This window comes from Saccostrea echinata, unplaced genomic scaffold (assembly GCF_033153115.1).
Source record: "Saccostrea echinata isolate AGI-Se365-2 ecotype Australia unplaced genomic scaffold, CSIRO_AGI_Sech_v1 ptg000033l, whole genome shotgun sequence".
Classification (NCBI taxonomy): domain Eukaryota; kingdom Metazoa; phylum Mollusca; class Bivalvia; order Ostreida; family Ostreidae; genus Saccostrea; species Saccostrea echinata.
In genome coordinates, this window is record NW_026889782.1 from 15,668,073 (window position 1) to 15,687,657 (window position 19,585).

The 19,585-nt window shown below is 33.9% G+C and overlaps 1 protein-coding gene across 1 annotated transcript; it reads right to left on the reverse strand.

Moving 5' to 3' along the window:
* On the reverse strand, positions 1–975 carry LOC133198695 (uncharacterized). Its single transcript, XM_061334720.1, has one exon. The coding sequence runs from the start codon at positions 973–975 to the stop codon at positions 1–3; it is 975 nt and encodes a 324-aa protein (XP_061190704.1).
* Positions 976–19,585: the final 18,610 nt, after the last annotated feature.

A 19,585-nucleotide genomic window follows, 5' to 3' on the forward strand; every position in this document is an offset into this window, starting at 1 on the left:
TCATTCATTGTCGCTTTCAATTGTCAGCGTGTCTTGTAAGTCACCGACATTACATTCCATGGACACATCTATCTTAGGCTCGTAACCAAATGGAGTACATTCTGGGCAATTCAACATCCCAAGCTGATTTTGATGGGACTCTGTGAATGCACAAAGTTCGAAGTCATTTAATTCTGGAACAGACTGTTGAACTTCCTCAAGGGCCTGTAGTAATCTGTTTAATTTGTATTTGTTCAGGGTCACGCCTCTTCTAATTGGAACCGGTTCCAGGGCATCATCGGGCTTCCAAAAGTGTCTGATATCTACTGTACCATATCCGGGAGTAATCGAGACGTACACTCCCCCTCCTATATGACATTTCATTTCTTCGTCTGTTCTGTTGTGCAGATGATTTTGGATATCTGGAAGAATGGATTCAAACCTCAACCATCTGGGTAATGGAAATGTTACTCCCTTCTTTGTGGGTATCAGACCATTGTTGGCTGCTGTAAACTGACGGATGTGTATATTGATCCTGTCTTTGAAAGACACGGCTGTGAGGAAAAGTTCACCATCCAGATTGATTCTGCATCGCTCATCTTGAGATATTTGTCGTGCTACAGAATCACTCTTTGGTTTGCTTTCAGCATACTGATTTTTGGCCGTGTTTACAGCTAAGGATCTGGCCATAGCTAATTTCTTATCGTACTCGGACATGACATCTTCGCTGTCAGTGAGAAGCTTGGATAAATCTGTTTGACCGGCTTTCATCAGCGCCATTCGGAGACCCCTAAAAGCCTTCTGTCCTCTCCGAAGAATGATGCTGAGTAGTTTTCTGTTTTGATCGTAATTGGTCTTCTCAGTCTCAATTTGTTGCTTCATTTCGTCTGTGATAATGTTAGAGTCATAAAGATGTCTGGCAACCGTGGAGGTCCTTATTTTCTTTACCAGGGTCGAATAGTTCTTTTTTATAACATCCTGCTGGTTTTGCTCCATGTCTGTTGAAACGATGTTATGCCTAGTAAGATCGGCTTAGATCTGATGAAAAATGTTAATAATCACTACGTTTTATAGCAAATTATCACGTGGGTTGGTTGACCGTAGACGGTCCTAGGAGTGGTGCCCTCAGATGGCCCTACGAGGGATGCCCGCAGACGGCCCTTACAGTGGTGCCTGCAGACGGCCCTAAAAGGGGTGCCCTCAGACGGACCCATGACGTCATTGATCCTGACAAAAAACACCAGACAAACATTCTACAATCCTTTTTTCTGAGTTACTTTACAAACTTTATAACTGATTTTGTGCTTTCAAAATAGATTCGTCCATATGATCTACATATGTTTTCAGGTATTGCCACTGTTTTTTAGTCAAGGTAATACCTTCGTCACCCGGTTTTCCGGAATAAAACCGTCTTATGTCAATCTGTATGGTTTCGTTGTCACATATCATAGCGTATACGTCGTTGGAAAGCGGGTACCGATCCACGTAAGAACAAGTTTTATGCATATCTTTTTCACTGACAATAGTACACAGAGAAATGATAAGTCCAATCACCATAAAACTAGGTATCATGATTCCAATATTCTTTTTCAATTTCTCTTTTAACATATCTTTAACACTATCACTTTTTAGAATTTCCATCACAACCATTTGCTCAGCCATCTTAAATAAAAATGGTTTTGCTCAAATTTTGCAAGCCGATTTATATAGAGAACTCGTATGATGTCTTTTTTTTTTTTACTGTATAAGTCTGATTCTCTTTAGGGTCTTAGAAATTATCTTTTTTTTCGTCACAACTTTCCGTTTTACTAAAATTTAATATCGTTCAGATCCTCAGCTGTCTCTGATGTCCCAGATTGACCTCAGACATTTTTATGTCGTTTAATTTTAAATGTAGGATTGTTGACAATAATATTTCGGCGTGTTCAATTCTCCTTTTAAAATGTGCTCTATCTATAGCATACTGCATCCATATTCCTTTCCGTTCTTCAAGTGGTATTGATATAATTTGTACATGATTGTCAAATTGAACTTTCTTCTGCATTTTGTTCATCTTAAACACTCTACATTACTGATTACAGACAGTATTTTTTAGGCATAATCCGACGTTTCAATAGGTATTCATTTGTTCCCCAGCAATCTGCAACATCATATCCTTCTCTCATTTTCTGCTTAAAATCAGTAATACAATCTTCTTTTTTATCAAACCATTTGCTCTCTAAAAGTGTCCATTTTTTTTTCATCTCTTCTGATACAATTCCACGCTAAAACTTTCCACTTGTACTGTGTGTTGCTATCACCCATGGTTAAAAATAAGATGTTTATGTATTGTTGAATACTTATATATATATATATATATATATATATATATATATATATATATATATATATATATATGAGTGGTGTCCTTAAACAGCCTTTGGAGTGGTGACCTCAGACGGCCCTAAGAGGGGGTGCCCTCAGACGGCCCTAAGCGTAGTGCCCTCAGACGGGGGTGCCCTCAGACGACCCTAAGAGGGGGTGCCCGTAAAGTGCCCCCAGACTACCCCCTTTACTACTCACGATGTTAATTTTTTTCTTTCCTATAAACTCTGACTTATATATTTGATCAAGGAAAATCCGACCTTTTTCCGAACGTTTGTTTTAAATATACTGAAAAATGTGTTATACATATTCCATCCCCCCTTCATTTGAGCTTTAAAAGATGTTTGTTTGTATGTTGTTTAACGTCCCTCTCGAGAATTATTCACTCATATAGGTTTTTTATCTCGGGAATCTTATCCATAATAAATCTTACACAACCAAACCAGGAAGGAGTATTTTGATAATGCAGAAGCTTGGATGTAGAATATGCATTAAAAATAATTTCATTATCTGAAGATTCTATATTTTCTAATCTATGCCAGTAGTTAAGCATGCTATTTAATAATTTAAAAATTAATGGTAGTCTTCCAAGTTCAGATAGCACAGCAAAATTAGCTGCTTTTCTATTAACACCAAGTACACTTTTACAAAATTTAGTGTGCAGTTTTTCACATTTGGAGTCTTTCAAAATTGTAAAAAAAATTCCTTATCTTTCTTGAACTTGGTAGAATGTGGATTGAAAGCACCCCAAACCTCACTTCCATATGTCATAATTGGTACAATTGTATGGTCAAATAAATGAACTGCTGTTTTTATACCTGGGTTAAGTTTTATGAACTCGTGATTCAATTTATAATATGCTTTTAGTGCTTTTTTATATAATTCATCTTGTTCTAAAGTGAAAGAACCCGATGCTGAGAAAAGAAGACCAAGATATTTATAATTTTAAACTGAATCAAGAATTATGTCATTGAATAGGAAGTTTTCTTTTATGCTTCTACCAGCTTTATTGAAAATGAGTGTTTTAGTCTTAGCAGGATTAACTGTTAGACACCAGTCAGAGCAATATTTACTAAGTTTGTCAAGCCTATCTTGAAGGCCCCTTGCAGAGGTTGACAGGAGAACAAGATCATCAGCATATAATAAACAATGTACAGGCTTGTTGTTTAGTATAATAGGATCTAAACATTGATCAAATTATTTTGGAAGATCATTTATGAAAATTTTGAATAAATTTGGACTTAAATTATCCCCTTGTTTGACTCCTAAGGTTATAGGCATGAAATTAGTAATATGATTGTTACAGCGCACAGCAGAGTTACTGGCTTGATATATTTTCTTAATTATATTGTAAAATAGGTTACCTACTCCTAAGTCTAACAATTTAAGCTTGAATTCAGCATGTATAACAGTATCAAAAGCTTTTTGAAAATCTACAAAACATGTATATATCCTACCATCTTTAGATTTACAATATTTATCAATAATAGTTTTAAAATAAACATGTGATCTGATGTTCTTGCAGATTTAGTAAATCCAAGTTGACAATCATCAATAATATTGTTGGAAGTCAAAAAGTTCTCAAGTCTTTTATTCATGATGCTGTTAAAGACTTTGCCAATTGCACTTGTTACTGTAATTCCTCGGTAATTATTAGGATCTAGTTTTGAACCCGATTTATGTATAGTAGTTACGTAACCTGATGCCCATGATGTTGGATAGATACTGTTAGAGAAACACAAGTTAAATAGTTTATGTAAAGCTGGAAGTAGTACATGTTGACCTGATTTAAGCATATTATTAGATATATTATCCAAACCTGGGGATTTGTTACAATTCAAATTTGACAATGCCTGAGAGATTTCAGCTTCAGAAATTTTGAGATCTAGCTCGTTAAAACATACATAGTCTTTTTCTCTGTTTGAGAGTTTATTTTCAATGAATTGCATTCTTTGTTTAAATTTATTTAGATTTTTAAAGTGGGAGTACCAAGTTGAGGGGTTAATATCAGAATGACTGCTTTTATTAATGTCTTTATCTTCTTTAAGATCATTAATTAGTTTCCAATATTCTTTAGGATTGCTTTTGTGTAGATTTTCTATTTTAGTCAATATAGAATTTCCGTACTCTTTTCGTGTTTTTTTAATGGTTTTGGTATATATTCTGTGTAGTTTATAATAGTGATTTTTTACATCAGGGTCCTTGGGATACATTGAGTATATTTTCCCATAATTTACAAGATTTGACCGTAATTGTTTAAGATTGCTATCAAACCATTTTTTCCCTTTTGGGTTTTGTTTTTTGGGTTGCTTTTTTCTACCCAGGGCATAAGTTGATGCATCAATCAAAATATTAGAAAAATCCGAAGTTATTTTCTCAATGTCATCTTGTGATGTATGAATTTTATCACAGGATAAAAGTAAATTTGATATTTTTTTTTAATATTGTCATTCACTAATGTGTTTAAAAATTTTTCTCTAGAATCATCAACCCAGTAAAAGTTAGGCAATAAAACATGTGTATCATCCCAGTCAGAGTTCCTTACAATTTGAAAATTAGCAGACAATGCCCAAGTTAATTTACAATGAGTGTCAGAGACTGTAGGTATAAAGTCTGACACATGAAAGTACAATATATCATTAAGTCGATTTTCAGATACAATAGTGTAATCTACTGTACTAGTGCCATTTGGTGTAAAACAAGTAAATTTGCCAAACATATCACCAAAAATTCTACCATTTAACAAACGTAATTGATTTCCAATACATATGTCAATTAAGTATTTACCTCTTTTATCAACTACAGAATCTTGACATAGTCTATTAGTAAGATGCTTGTCTATTGAATAGTCATCAGACAATGGTATAAAGTTGTTATCATCATTAAGAATGAAATCAGACATAGATCCAACTCTGGCATTAAAATCACCACACAGAATAATATTTCCAAGATTTTTATATCTAACAATGTCCTTTTCTAAACAATCAAGGATATCATAGTCCAGTTTTTGGATGTATCCAGATACAGTTGGTGGTACATAAACCAAGCATACATATAAGTCACTTGTTAAATTAAAAAAAGTTTTATCTAGTTTTATCCATTGATAGTCATTACATGTATTTGGTAGAATGTTAATTTTTAAAATTCTTCAGACATTTTCGAACTAGAATTCCTAGTCCACCAAAGTATCTGTTATTGTAATTGGATTTTTCTCTGCAAATTCTATAAAAATAAAAGGAACTGTGACTGGGTATAGGACAATCTGGTCCAAGATGAGTTTCTGCTAGGAAGATTAGGTCATAACCATCAATTTCTTTGAGGAAAATAGGATCATTTAATTTTTCATTATTTCTTGATTTAAGTCCTCCAATATTCCAGAATCCCATCTTGACCAGAGAGCAAATGGTTTTTGAATTTTGTACAGTCATGCTCATACACTAAAATGTTCTACAGAATAAAGTTGATATGAAACTATAAAAATAAAATATATGGTATATATACTAAAAGAAAAAAAAAAGAAAAAAAAAAGAAAAAAGAAGAGGAACCTTATAAAGGGAAAGGAATATTATTTAGCATTGCAGTAATCTTGGCATACTGCCGTATTTATAAACTAAACACTATTTCACATTTATAATACATTGCATTGAGCCAAAATGAGAAACTAACACAATGTACATCATTACATGTACTCTCGTAAAACTGACTAGACAAAAGATATAAACAAGTTACATGTATTACGGACACACAGTGTATCAGGAGTTGAGTTACAAGTAAGGCACAGTACGATTCTTTAAAGGTTGAATAAAAAGCGACCACGACCACGGCCTCTCCCACGCATTCTGGAACCTGCACGTCTCTCCCTTGATCTGCTGGTGCTGCGCGACACTGGTATGTCCAGGATTGAGTGGATTGCACGTTTTATGTTGCCGGCAAGAATGGAAGTACCTTTTTTGTTCAGATGCACTCCATCAGGTTCAAGAAGGAATTTATTGGGGTTGCCATGCATTAGCATGTTGCTATGATCATCAAGAAAAACTGCAGCACTTTCACAGAACTTATGCTTAATCAAGGCGTTGATCAATTGGGAGTTGCTGAAGTGAGATTTCTGCTAGGAAGATTAGGTCATAACCATCAATTTCTTTGAGGAAAATAGGATCATTTAATTTTTCATTATTTCTTGATTTAAGTCCTCCAATATTCCAGAATCCCATCTTGACCAGAGAGCAAATGGTTTTTGAATTTTGTACAGTCATGCTCATACACTAAAATGTTCTACAGAATAAAGTTGATATGAAACTATAAAAATAAAATATATGGTATATATACTAAAAGAAAAAAAAAAAGAAAAAAAAAAGAAAAAAGAAGAGGAACCTTATAAAGGGAAAGGAATATTATTTAGCATTGCAGTAATCTTGGCATACTGCCGTATTTATAAACTAAACACTATTTCACATTTATAATACATTGCATTGAGCCAAAATGAGAAACTAACACAATGTACATCATTACATGTACTCTCGTAAAACTGACTAGACAAAAGATATAAACAAGTTACATGTATTACGGACACACAGTGTATCAGGAGTTGAGTTACAAGTAAGGCACAGTACGATTCTTTAAAGGTTGAATAAAAAGCGACCACGACCACGGCCTCTCCCACGCATTCTGGAACCTGCACGTCTCTCCCTTGATCTGCTGGTGCTGCGCGACACTGGTATGTCCAGGATTGAGTGGATTGCACGTTTTATGTTGCCGGCAAGAATGGAAGTACCTTTTTTGTTCAGATGCACTCCATCAGGTTCAAGAAGGAATTTATTGGGGTTGCCATGCATTAGCATGTTGCTATGATCATCAAGAAAAACTGCAGCACTTTCACAGAACTTATGCTTAATCAAGGCGTTGATCAATTGGGAGTTGCTGAAGTGAGATTTGTCATCCAGTCTGGGTGTGGTCAGGGAAATAATCACACCAGCTGTAGCCCACTTTGATTTGATATGTGTTGAGACGATGTTGAACAGTTTCTCTGTAAAGGCTTGAGGATCCAGGGTCTTCAGATCATTAGTAAGTGAGTGGAGAATGACAACATTGGGTACCTCTTTTGAGTCTTCAATATACTTCAGTGTCTCGTCTAGGGTGTAACAAATAACTTTTGTGATCTGGGCTGCATTTGTGAGGAATGCTTCATTGATTCCACGAATATTGGATGTTCCAATCAGAAGAATTTGTGGTTTGTTGACAAAATTCTGCGATGCTTGAGTGTCTCCCTTCTTGTTTTCAGGGATGAAGCTGTCAAGATGTTGAGATAGTTGCGTTTTAAGACTGAGATTTTCGTCTTGACAAGTTTCAATTTTTTCTGATAGTTTAGTGATGGTGGACGAGAGCTGTTGAATTTCTTCATTCTTTTCTTCAAGTCTTTTTGAAATGAAGTCAATTTCAGTGGAGGTAGAGGAGACCATTTTCTCAAGTTGTACTCTTAGTTCAGAGGTCATCTGTTGGTCATGTTTAAGGGCATTTTCATATTGTGATCTCAGTATGACTGAGTTTCCTTTTTCTAATTTTAGTTCATCTTGTAAACGCTTCACTGTAGTTCGCAAAGTTTCTACTTCGGATGAATTCTTTGTAAATTCATTTACACGGGGCTTGTATATTGTATCCATTTGCTTCATGATCTTTGTACTGCAACTTTCAACCATTTCAATTATTTTTTGTGTACTGGATAGACTGCACTTGTCAAACTTAGTTAGGCAGTTCTCAAGGCCTTTCTCAATTCTTATAGCCTCTGCATACTCAGAGGTTGTAGCAGTTGTCGGGTGTTGCGTAGTATCATGTACTTGTTTGACACAGGTTTCATCTTGGATCTGGATATCTGAATCTGAATTATTATTGAATTCAACAATCTTGGTTACCAAACCTTTCAGTGAGTGAAAATCTCTTTCTGCAAATTTGTCTTTACAATTACCTTGGATCTGAAATGTGCCAGTCGACAAAAAGAATGTTATTTTATAAAGCAACGAGGCTGAACAATCAGAAGAATTATTCTGTGAAATTTCAATCACGATCGACTTGTTATCATTTATGTTTGTGCTTCAATCTTCGGGTTCGTAAACCCAAGAAACTGACTGTTCACTCGGAAGTGTTGGATTTTCTAAATAAAAAAAATCATTAAAGCTCTTATCCATGGACAAATTCGCTCTCTTTTTACACGAAATGCAATCATACGAGCATGCTGATGGTATAAATGTTCGTTAATTTCCTCAAACAGCGCTTGGCGCGCTTTTGTTCCAGTAGGGGGTTTCAATTTTTCGGGAATATGCTGTAAATATTTACCATGCACGTTCGTGAGTGAGTAATCAGTTGAATCAGCCATCGTACAACTATACTGTCAAAATAAATTGTTCCGAAAGGCAGTATAGCCACAGAAAACTGCAATTATTTGTGATTTTTTTTACATGCTGATTTTTTGAGCCTCCATTTTTTCAATCATACGAGCATGCTGATGGTATTATTATGTAATCAGGATGAAATACAAGATGAATTTCACTTTATTTTACAGTGCCCAACATATGAAAATATAAAAAAGAAATATATTAAAAGATATTATTATCAAAATAGTAGTGTATATGAATTAATACAACTATTTAGCGCTCGAAATGTAAAGGAATTAAGGGGTCTTGGAAATTTTTTAAGAGAAGCAAGTCATATACGGGAAAGTAAATTAGAACTATTATATTAATTTTTTAAGAGTGATTTACTATGTCACAACAATATATATATAAATATATATATATATATATATATATATATATATATATATATATGCATTTAATCTCAATTCACCACTTGTACTAGGCGCGCGCGTCAAAAGGTCAATCTGAGGTCAGGGGTAAAACAATCATGGCGCTGCAATGTAAACAGTGTAAGATGGAAGGTACGTTTTCCCCGTAAATAAGCCTCATGAGACATAAAAAATGTTAATATATAATTTAGCCACATTGATTATTACAGAATTCACTTATTTTAGGAAGGAGAGATTCAATAATTAAGGTTTAAGGCAGGAAATACAGAATTATGTCCCGTTTCGAATTTGCTCAATGTTCTTTTTTTTTCTTTTAAACAAGGGGGTAAAAGCCAATTATATGATATGAAATTTCAATTCGGGATGAATATTCTGCAAGGAGATGAATGTTATTTACAAGTTCTTTTGATAGGGACATGTATTAGTTATATACTGTGAAGATTTATGATACTATACCATATGTTCTGATAATGTACACGTATAAAAATTTGGAACACCGAATAGAGGTGGGGAGGGGTGTAACTAAAATGATTAAACATAATTATGAAACATAGGCCTAAGCACTGCTCTAGTGCCCCCACCCCTCACACAATAGAAATACACATTGTTTTAAGTCTGGTGATTATTTCATTTAGTCTATATTTGTTCGACTCCTCAATGTTATGTAAAGTAACATGCATGATGTTTAAACATGTATTTTTACACATTCCACAAGTATTTTGCTTCTTAAGTATTTGGAAAGTTTCGGCATGCAATACACCATAGCATGGACAGCGAAGTCAAAAGATTGTAATGCTTCTTATTAATATTGAAGCCATGCAAGTGTAATGTCAAAAGTAAAAATCAAAACTTACACTCACATCGAACAGTTCAACCGAAGTAGGAAGTAGCTGTTGCACTGGCTCTTCCTTTCTTGGTAACTTACCCAAAGGATAATAAAGGGATTTTGAAATATAAATCACATTTGTAGACAAGGCAGAGAGTTTTAAAAAAGGTAAATATATAAGCATTAATCATAATTTTGTTGAAAGATGCAACTGCAAACAAATTTTCATAACTACTTCTTCATATACTGTGCAAGGCCTTCTGGGCATCATCGCACTTGCTTCTGAGAGTTAGGAAATTTTTTTCCATGCACCATTTCAGTTATGAGACTACATCTTTCAAAAATTTTAATTCCGTGTGTAAATATATTTTTTCCAGATTTCTGCAATCAACTTAACTTGCTGTGATAGATTTCATCAATATGTCATCAACAAATACATGTACTGTAACAACAGTAAAATTGGAATCATTGAAAATATACAATGATGTGAAGGAACTAAAAATTAAAGAACTCAATAGGATTTTAAGGGAGAATGGTGTTAATATTAAATCCCTCTCAGTTGAATCAAAAAGATTAAAATTATGCAGTATTTTAAAAATTCCCATACAAGGAAATGATGCAAGTTCTGATATTGTTAGCATAATAAATAATGCCAAGTCTGGATGGACTAAAGATATTAGACAAATACCCTCTGTTACAATAGAAAAAGTTAAAAAGTATTTAATACTCAGTGAACAGGGTGACATTGAACAAACAGAGGATGCATGCCTTCATGAAAAGTTCACAGACACCTTGATGTTGAGATATAAAACTTCCAGAAGCTATGACTTGTGGGCCTCCGGAAATATCCATTCCTTTGAGTACAATTCTTTGAAAGAACAAAGCAGTGTGTGTTTGTTAAGGTGCAAGTCTAATGCCTCGTGGACAACTGGTAAGGTTTATGAAACAAGTGTTGTGCTAGACAAAATGAGTGGAGATCCAGTCGGTGCATACTGTCTCTGTGTTGGAGGGTAAGATGCATGGTCTAGAGAATTGAAAGTTAATTTATATATATATATATATATATATATATATATATATATATATATATATATATATTTATATATATATATAAACTTATATAATATACAAATTGAAAAAGGTTTAAATCATTGAAACACCTTTTTAGATATCCTTGTTAAATATCTAGATATATTGTATTATATCTTAAAATTTCAAGAATATTAAAAGAACTGTCTATTTATCCCTCTTTCTCTCTCTCTCTCTCTCTCTATATATATATGTATATGTATATAACGAATTGTACTGTATATATATATATATATATATATATATATATATATATATATATATATATATATATATATATATATATATTGTGTGTGTATCCAGTTGCCAGATAGCTCAGTTGGTAGAGCACCTGACTGGAGATTCAGGGGGTCGAGATTTTAATGCTGGTCAGGTAAAAAAAAAAGTCACATTTTTCTCCTTTCCTGTTACATAACTTATATTAATGAATGCATTTTCAGTGCTGCGGCAGCTTGCAGTCACACAGCTGGAATGCTGTTTGGAGTATCTGAGTTCATATCCCATGGGTTTCAAGAACTACCTGATGGTCCAGCAACAACAGAAAAATTGGCATACTGGATTAATCCAAGGGGTAAATAAATAACATAGATTACCTGGACCATTATTGTTAATTTTTGTTGATATGTTTTAATTCATTATTTTCTTTTTCATTTTAAATGTTAACCAACAGTTAGTTTTTTTCAGCTGTGCTGAAATAACCAGACAACTTGTTTGAAAACATCATGGCTGTGCCATTTGAAGCAATCAGCAGGTCTGATAGCATGCAATATAATGGTATCAGTGTTTTGTCAATTCTTTGATTTATTTGTTTTGACATCATACTGCTGCTGTTAATTTGCTCAATTTCAATATTGTGAAAGGTATCAAATCCACTGTATGATTTGAATATTTATGTGAAAAAGCAAAGGTAAGTACACTTTAAATATGGACCTGATTAAATATGTATGTTGTGAAAAAATTATCAACATATAGATATTTGTCTCAACAACACATGAAAAGCATGCTGGTTCATGTTTTTCAATGAGTTCATATCTATTTTATCATAAACTTAAAATATGTGTAATAGAAACGCATGCATTTATAAGTAGTAATCATTTATTTGAGATTTACAGTATATAAGCACTCCTGGATAAAGTATGTGAGTTTTTAACTTGATTATTCTGCCTTTTCAGGATCATCATCCAAACCAAAACCATTTCATGACTTTGTGATTCACAAGAAGGAATTCAACAAGGCACCTAGAAAGAAGAAAATAAGAGCTTTTGAGCATGATCCTCGACATCCCAATGACACGAAAGTACATTTTCAAGATTACCTACAATTGTTTTCTTCTTTAAGAGAGTGTAAACCAAATGCTCCAATTAACAAGTTATACCAACCCTCTAAATTTAGACCCCCAGAAGACAGTTTTTTTTACAAAGAACACTCAGTTCAGTCTCTTCCAGATATGTACATTGTGACAGAATTCAGTGATCCCATGGTTCCATCAAGAGAGGAAATAGCCACTGAAATGGATAATTTACCGGAACAACCATCACTACCTGGTACAGCCCTACACTTTAGTAAAAATACAGATAGCTTGAAAAATTTAACTGAACTTGTAAAGCGAACGCCAGAGGAAATCCGTGCCATTGAAGAAAGCACTAAAGGTCAGGCAAAAAATATTTTGTGGCATGACTACAGAAAAGGTATCATTACAGCCTCAAATGCTCACAATGTGAAAACTGCCATGGTAAGTCTAAAAGCTGGAAAAAGTCCAAATGTCAGCAGCCTACTCAAAACATTGTTGGGAAAATCATTCAAAGGAAACAAAGCTACTGAGTATGGCAACAAATTTGAACCAGTAGCACTGCGAAAATTTGAGGAAGACATGAAAAAGTGTCATGTAAACACAAAAGTGAGAGAATCAGGATTATATCTTCATTGTGTTGGCTATATTGGAGCCTCTCCGGATGGTGTACTTTGTTGTGATTGTTGCGGAAAATCTCTTATAGAAATTAAATGTCCATTTACATTGGCAGCAAGTAATCCCAAACATGACTTTGACAAAACTCTCTTTCTGAAAAGAGTGGGTGAGAAGATTACTCTTAACAGAAACCATAAGTATTACACTCAAGTTCAGGTACAGATGGGTGTGACTAATATCCAGAAAACTCACTTCATTGTATGGTCACCTGTTGATTATATACATGAAGTCATTGAATTTGACCAAATGCACTGGAATAGTGTATTTGAAAATATTTCTCTCTTTTTTGAGAAATTTCTAGGCCCATACCTTATCAAAATGAATGCTTGTCCGAATGAGTCAGAGTCAGCTGCTGTCTCAGACTTGTATGTCAAATGTGGGCAATGTTTAAGATCTTTAGGGGAGGAAAAGGATACAAGCATTTTATGTGAGTGTAATTGTGGATGTAGAAAATGGTATCATTGGTCATGTGTGTACTATGATCCAACTGAGTATGAAGATCTAGATTGTCTCTGGTATTGTCCCACTTGTGTAAGAAATTGTGACATAATATTTTAAAGGTCAGACGTTAATTCACAGGCTCCTTGAAAATCAATCATAATTAAGGGGTCCAAGCTGAAATTTTCTTGGTTCCTGAAGTTCTGAATTATGAAAATCTCATCAAACCTCATTAATTCCAAAAAATAGGTGTTATGGTTCTACTATTATTTATATATAAGTGAAGAAGTCCAAATTTCTTCATATTTCTTAATTATAGTGAATCCAACTTCAAGCATATATTAGTTCATGGAATGAGGCAATCTCATTGTCAATGATTTAAAACAAGTTTTTAATAATATGTATTTGATAATTTGAATAAATACAAAACAAAAATGTACATGTAATTCATTCACTTTCATAAAATTAATATATAATTGAAATTGAAACAATATGCCAGACAATTAGAACTTGATGGTGTGTATATTTAGTAGAATTTTTCAATTCCATCTTTTTGTATGTGACAATGACAGTTGTTATTTTATCATTAATAAAACAAGTTGTGACAAAATGATGTTAATTAACAAAAAATGTTTTACTCAACTTGGAAATTACAGAGAGGATATTCAATGTTTTGTAGTTGGATATGGAATTTATTTCCTGAGTGGGACAGGATAGTTTGATATTTCCAAGAGGTGCGAAGCACGAGTGAATACCATATATATATAGGATAGGACTTTTCTGTAAATTACACAGTTTAAATCAATTGTGTTTCAAAGATATAAAAAATTTAAAACAATAACCGATTTATTTACTAACTCCACAAAAATAATAGAGATCTTAAGTCAACTTAATTATAGAAACATGAGGGTATCTGAGTTTAAAATCATAGAAATTTTAATGCATTACATATATCATGTGTATCTACACTCAATTTCATATCAGTATTATTTTTAGTTCAGATACACCAGATATACCCTTATTCATCTGACTTCAAATAGGGATTCTGAAAATTCACAAGGTAGGCACAGGTTTTGAATATTTGCTCATAAACATCTACTTGCGATAGTTTAAGTTCTTGTCTTAGGATGTTGAAAGACTTTATCCTACGCATACATCGTTCTACATGAACCCGTGCTCTGGAGATGACCTTCGACTTTGATAGTTCATTTGCAGTAAATTGTTGTCTTCTTGCACCCTTGAAAGAAGGAATTACTAATTTAACACCACAAGGTAGATCCTCTTCAATCGTAAAGCCCCTGTCCACCATGACTTTTTGTCCTGGTATAAGAGAGCCCAGAAGGTCCTGGCTTTCTTGTGTGATCTGTTTGTCTGATGACTTTCCAGGATAAGCTTTTGAGATATATGTAACAGCCCCTGAAGGATGGATTCCAACTAGAAATTTTATTGTGGAGTGGTGTTTATAATTGCTGTGAGTCTGTTTATGATACTCCACACTGGAAGGTGTTTCACTGAACAGTTCTGTACAGTCCAGAATTACTCTTAAGTTTGAAAATGGTTTGAAGCAACTTGCAAGTCCAACATCTTCTTCTGGCTCTGCATTTTTACATAAAAGTTCCAGTTCCACAGATAAGAGGTTGATCCAGGTTGTGAAATTTCTGGAGAACTGACTGGAGCTCACAACAAAACGAAGACTGCATTCTTCAAGTAAGTGTCCTGTTTGTAAACGATACAATACACTGAAGAATTCCTCTCGCAGACTGAGTTGTCTAGTGACACCAGGCTTTCTCTTCACACCGTAGCCGTCCAGATTAAATGGTTGGACATATGTTGTTCTTTCACCATGGAAGTACTGCATAGATGAAGCTTTTGGTTGTAGATATGTAAATAATGAGTTGAAATCATCAAGATCCAAGCCCGTGTAAAAGTTAAATAACTGCTTATTTTGCTGTATGACTTCCATATTGAAGATCTGATTTTTTGAACACATTTCTTGGTAAATTTTTGAGTCTCTTTGAACAGACTTGAAAAAATCCCAGAAATCTGGGTCATTTGAAGTTAAATCACCAAAATGCTGGAAACTCTGCTTGTCAGAAAGTGTTCCTAAATAATCATGGCCATTTATCTCTGGTGCCTGTTAAATTAATAGAGTCAGTTATTAATCCTACATGCTACCCAGAAAATAACTCAAAAATATTTATGGTTACAGTAGAAAACAAAATGATACAAATTAATATATTCTGTCATATCTGTGCATATTCTATTTAAATGTAGTCTGTTATTTCAAAAATATAAATTTTAAGATTAGAAAAAAGTATATACTTTAACAGTTGTAGATGACTCTTGGACAGATTCATGCTGATCAGTTGCTGTTGTAGATGACTCTTGGATAGATTCATGCTGATTAATAGCTGTCTCTGATGCAGTGTTGACTGAAACTGAAAATATGCAAAGCATTTAATTTCTAATTCCCTGGAGTATATGTAGTATCTTTTATCATTGGCTCCTTAAATAATAAGTGATCTGAAAATGTGATAATAAGTATCTTTTAACTCACTCTTATTGCTGAATATACAAAACTGATTATACCTGTACTTTCAGAAAAGGAAGACGCAGTTGCTGATACTAGCTTATCGTGTGATCTAATATGTCTATTTGGGGGCCTTCTCTTGGGCATTTCCTAATATAGAAAAAAAAAAAAGAATTAATAAAATAAAACAAACTTAGATTTAAATATTTAATTATTTTAAAGGTTTTAAGAATAATTGCATCACGGTGAGCTGCACTGATCATTAAACCATGCAGTGTATCAGTTCAGAAAAACTAATGATTTATTCAGTTTTTAATTAATATGAGAACTGTAGCACCACCTATGCCATTGGCTATGGCTTTATAAAAAATACATATGATACAGTTTTCATGGGTTATCCTTTAAAATGCATGTGACTAAAATTTTGTATACAGTGTATAGAGGTGCTAGATAAAGTTTATAAATCATGCATAGTTCTATATAATGTTTATGTTCCTTGATTTTACATGTATCGTGGAGGGTCCTAAATCAGTTGGGTACCTAAATTGGTGGCATCTCCTTTTAAGCTGGTGCTTTTTATTATTCGAAAATAATAAATATTATTCTAAATCATTTGTTTGTTTGGTGCTGAACTTGTGAAGGTAGATACCTTTGAAAAGCATCATGCCACTGATTTAGGTACCTCATCTGTTTGAACATGCCCAAAACAGAATGTCATACATTTGGAGAAAAAATATCTATTCGTTAGTATTTTATTAAAATTTTGGATAAATTATAGGAACCTTTATAGCAAAACTGCATTAATTCCCTATTCAATTGTACTCGTTTGGGAAATTTTGTAAATTGAATACTTATTACTACCGAAATAGGTTCCTCGGGGATATATAAAACAATACACATACATTTAACATCTTGGTTCTATACGTAAATATATACATGTACATTACACGTTCTTGCCTTGTGTGAAAATATTGTAGGAATCTTGTTCTTGTTTCCCGGTTTTCTAGATTTGGGATCTGGACATTGGCCAGTCTCAAAATGACAGCTACAAAGTTTTTGATATTCAGACGGCGTCCATTTCATTCTCTTTCCACTTTGGAACACCACCTCACGTTTGCAAGCGTTTGTCCACCTCTGAAAATAATCTGGGTCTTCTGGAAATGTAAAAAATATACAAGTTGCCCCATAGGCCCGATGATGGTTGCAACCGTAGGCGACACAAAAGTCGTTTTTACCCATTTTGATATTCACGTGTAAACAGTCTCTAATGACGCTTTACCCCTGACCTCGCTTGACCCCAATATCCGCCGCAATGCATTATCGGAATGTACAAGTCGAGAATGTCATTTTAAATTGTGTGAATATATTGTAATATATATTATATATATTCTCTTCTTTAGCCATGTCAATTATGTATATACTGTATGTAATTACTTGTATGTAAATTATGTTTATCTGATGTATCTGTTGATACAAGGAATAAAAGAATATAAAAGACTATATTGTCTAATCAGGCAAATACCAGTGTCATTTCCACCTTTGATATTTTCCCTTACCAAAATGCTGATCGGCAGGGACCACGTGTGTTCAAGTGCTAGTGACAATGTGTTTACCGTTGAGTTACAAATGGAGTTATTTCTTCTATAATGCCTATTTCAACAAAGGGAAAATAGGAAGTAATTCCTTCGATAAGTGCAAATAGCAGTATTTCAGGTAGATGAGTTTAAAGCGTTCGACGCGTTTTTCGGTATGAATGCATGTATAACTTGAATTCGTAAGTTGCATAGTATGTGCTTATAGCATGCATAAAGCTCAACAGTACAGTATATTTGGTAAAAAAAAATGCATGTGGTAGCCTTTTCTGCTTTATTGTTCAAATATATATGTATATCAAACATGCATTTGCCGTTTTTATTTTTATGCATTGCATTTAAATTAATCAAAATTTATATACTCCTTTCCAGTTTTCAGAAAAAAATCCTAGTTTTGGTAGGATTGTTAGATTTATGGCATGTTCCAAAACTGCTTTATCGGAGATGTGTACAGGCCTACATGTATTCGGTCAGTTTATGGCGTGTTCCAAAACTTTGCTATCGGAGATGTGTACATGCCGACAGCCAGGCTAGAAAATCACTCGAAGTGTAACAAAGGCATCAGGGTTTATATAGCTGGTAAAATAAGTGAGCGAATCTGAAAGAAATATGGCGGAAAAGGAAGTACGGGAATGAAATAAGTCGTACAAGGATGAAAATATAACATATTTAAGAGTTCATGTCAGCTTTAATTTGGCCGTAACTTTTCCACATTTTCATCCTAAGTTTGGACCTACATTTGAACAAAAGAAAAACAAGAAAAAATCAAAACGGTTTTTGTTCGTTTGAACAGTACTGGTAGCTATCACAGAGCTGTTTACCATTTTCTGCAGTATCCATTTATTTAAATGGCTTCACTCCTTAATTTGAGCTTTTTGTCCATAGATTTATATTTGCTAATACATTAATTAAATTTTCAATTTTCATCACATTTATATGAGGATGTTTATTATAGGTCACCGTGGGCTTGGTAGTAATACCGATATGGTCAAGGTCGCTACAACGTCAGCCGCGTTCTGGGCAGCTCCGGAAAATTAAACTTTATTATTGAATTTTGAGAAAAAAATCACAAGTGACTGTTTCTAGGATGTTTGCTGAAGATACAGTACTGTGAGTAATCAAAAGAAATGTGATCTATCCAGTTAATTATTGAGAAAAATAAAGGTGGCTCGGTAGCATAACTTTGTGAGTAGTAATCATCGGCCATTCAGTAACATTATGGTTGCATGTGTAATGCTCCAGTATGCCCAGGAATAAAAAAAAAAATCTTATTCTACCACAAATAAAAACTCAAGTGAGTGTTTAATTAAACCTGCTCAAAACAGTCACGGTCTGAAACAGAGTCTAGTTACAGTAGTCAGTGACACGTCCCTAATGGCAACTAGCGACGCGACCAGTCATGATCACAATGAAGAAATAAACAAACATAACTTTCTCTTGGATAGTATCTCTAAAGATGAAATAGCTATAAAGAAGGATGTAGAATTTATACTCAGCAAGCAAAACAATATCAGAGACCCTCGTAGAAAAGGAGACTCAACTTGAGTCACAGGTTGAGAATCTTACCCTACGGATGGACGATATAGAACAATATTCCAGGCGTTACTGTCTGAAGTTTACGGGAATTCCCGAGAATGCAGACGAAAATAAGACCAAATTATCCTGAATGTAATTAACAAGTATGTTCTTGACACACGAGACGCAAAGATAGGTCTCGATCGCATCAGCAGATTCCACAGGTTGGGCAGACCACTTAAAAACGATAACAATCGTGGAAACCAAGGCAACATTCAACGTCCCCGTGATATCGTTGTGAAATTCTTTTCATAAAGAGATCTGGCAGTCATTTATTCAAAGAAAAGTAACCTTAAGTCATTCAACAAAAATGAACCTACAAAATCTATAAATGAAGCATTAACAAGGAAAGGCACAGAACCTCTTTTTCATGCCAGAAAACTTATGAAAGACAACGCGATAGACCATGCTTGGGAAATAAACTCGTTAA

Excerpts from the sequence above, each read along its gene's own strand:
- LOC133198695 (XM_061334720.1), bottom strand. The coding sequence starts at position 975 with ATGGAGCAAAACCAGCAGGATGTTATAAAAAAGAACTATTCGACCCTG.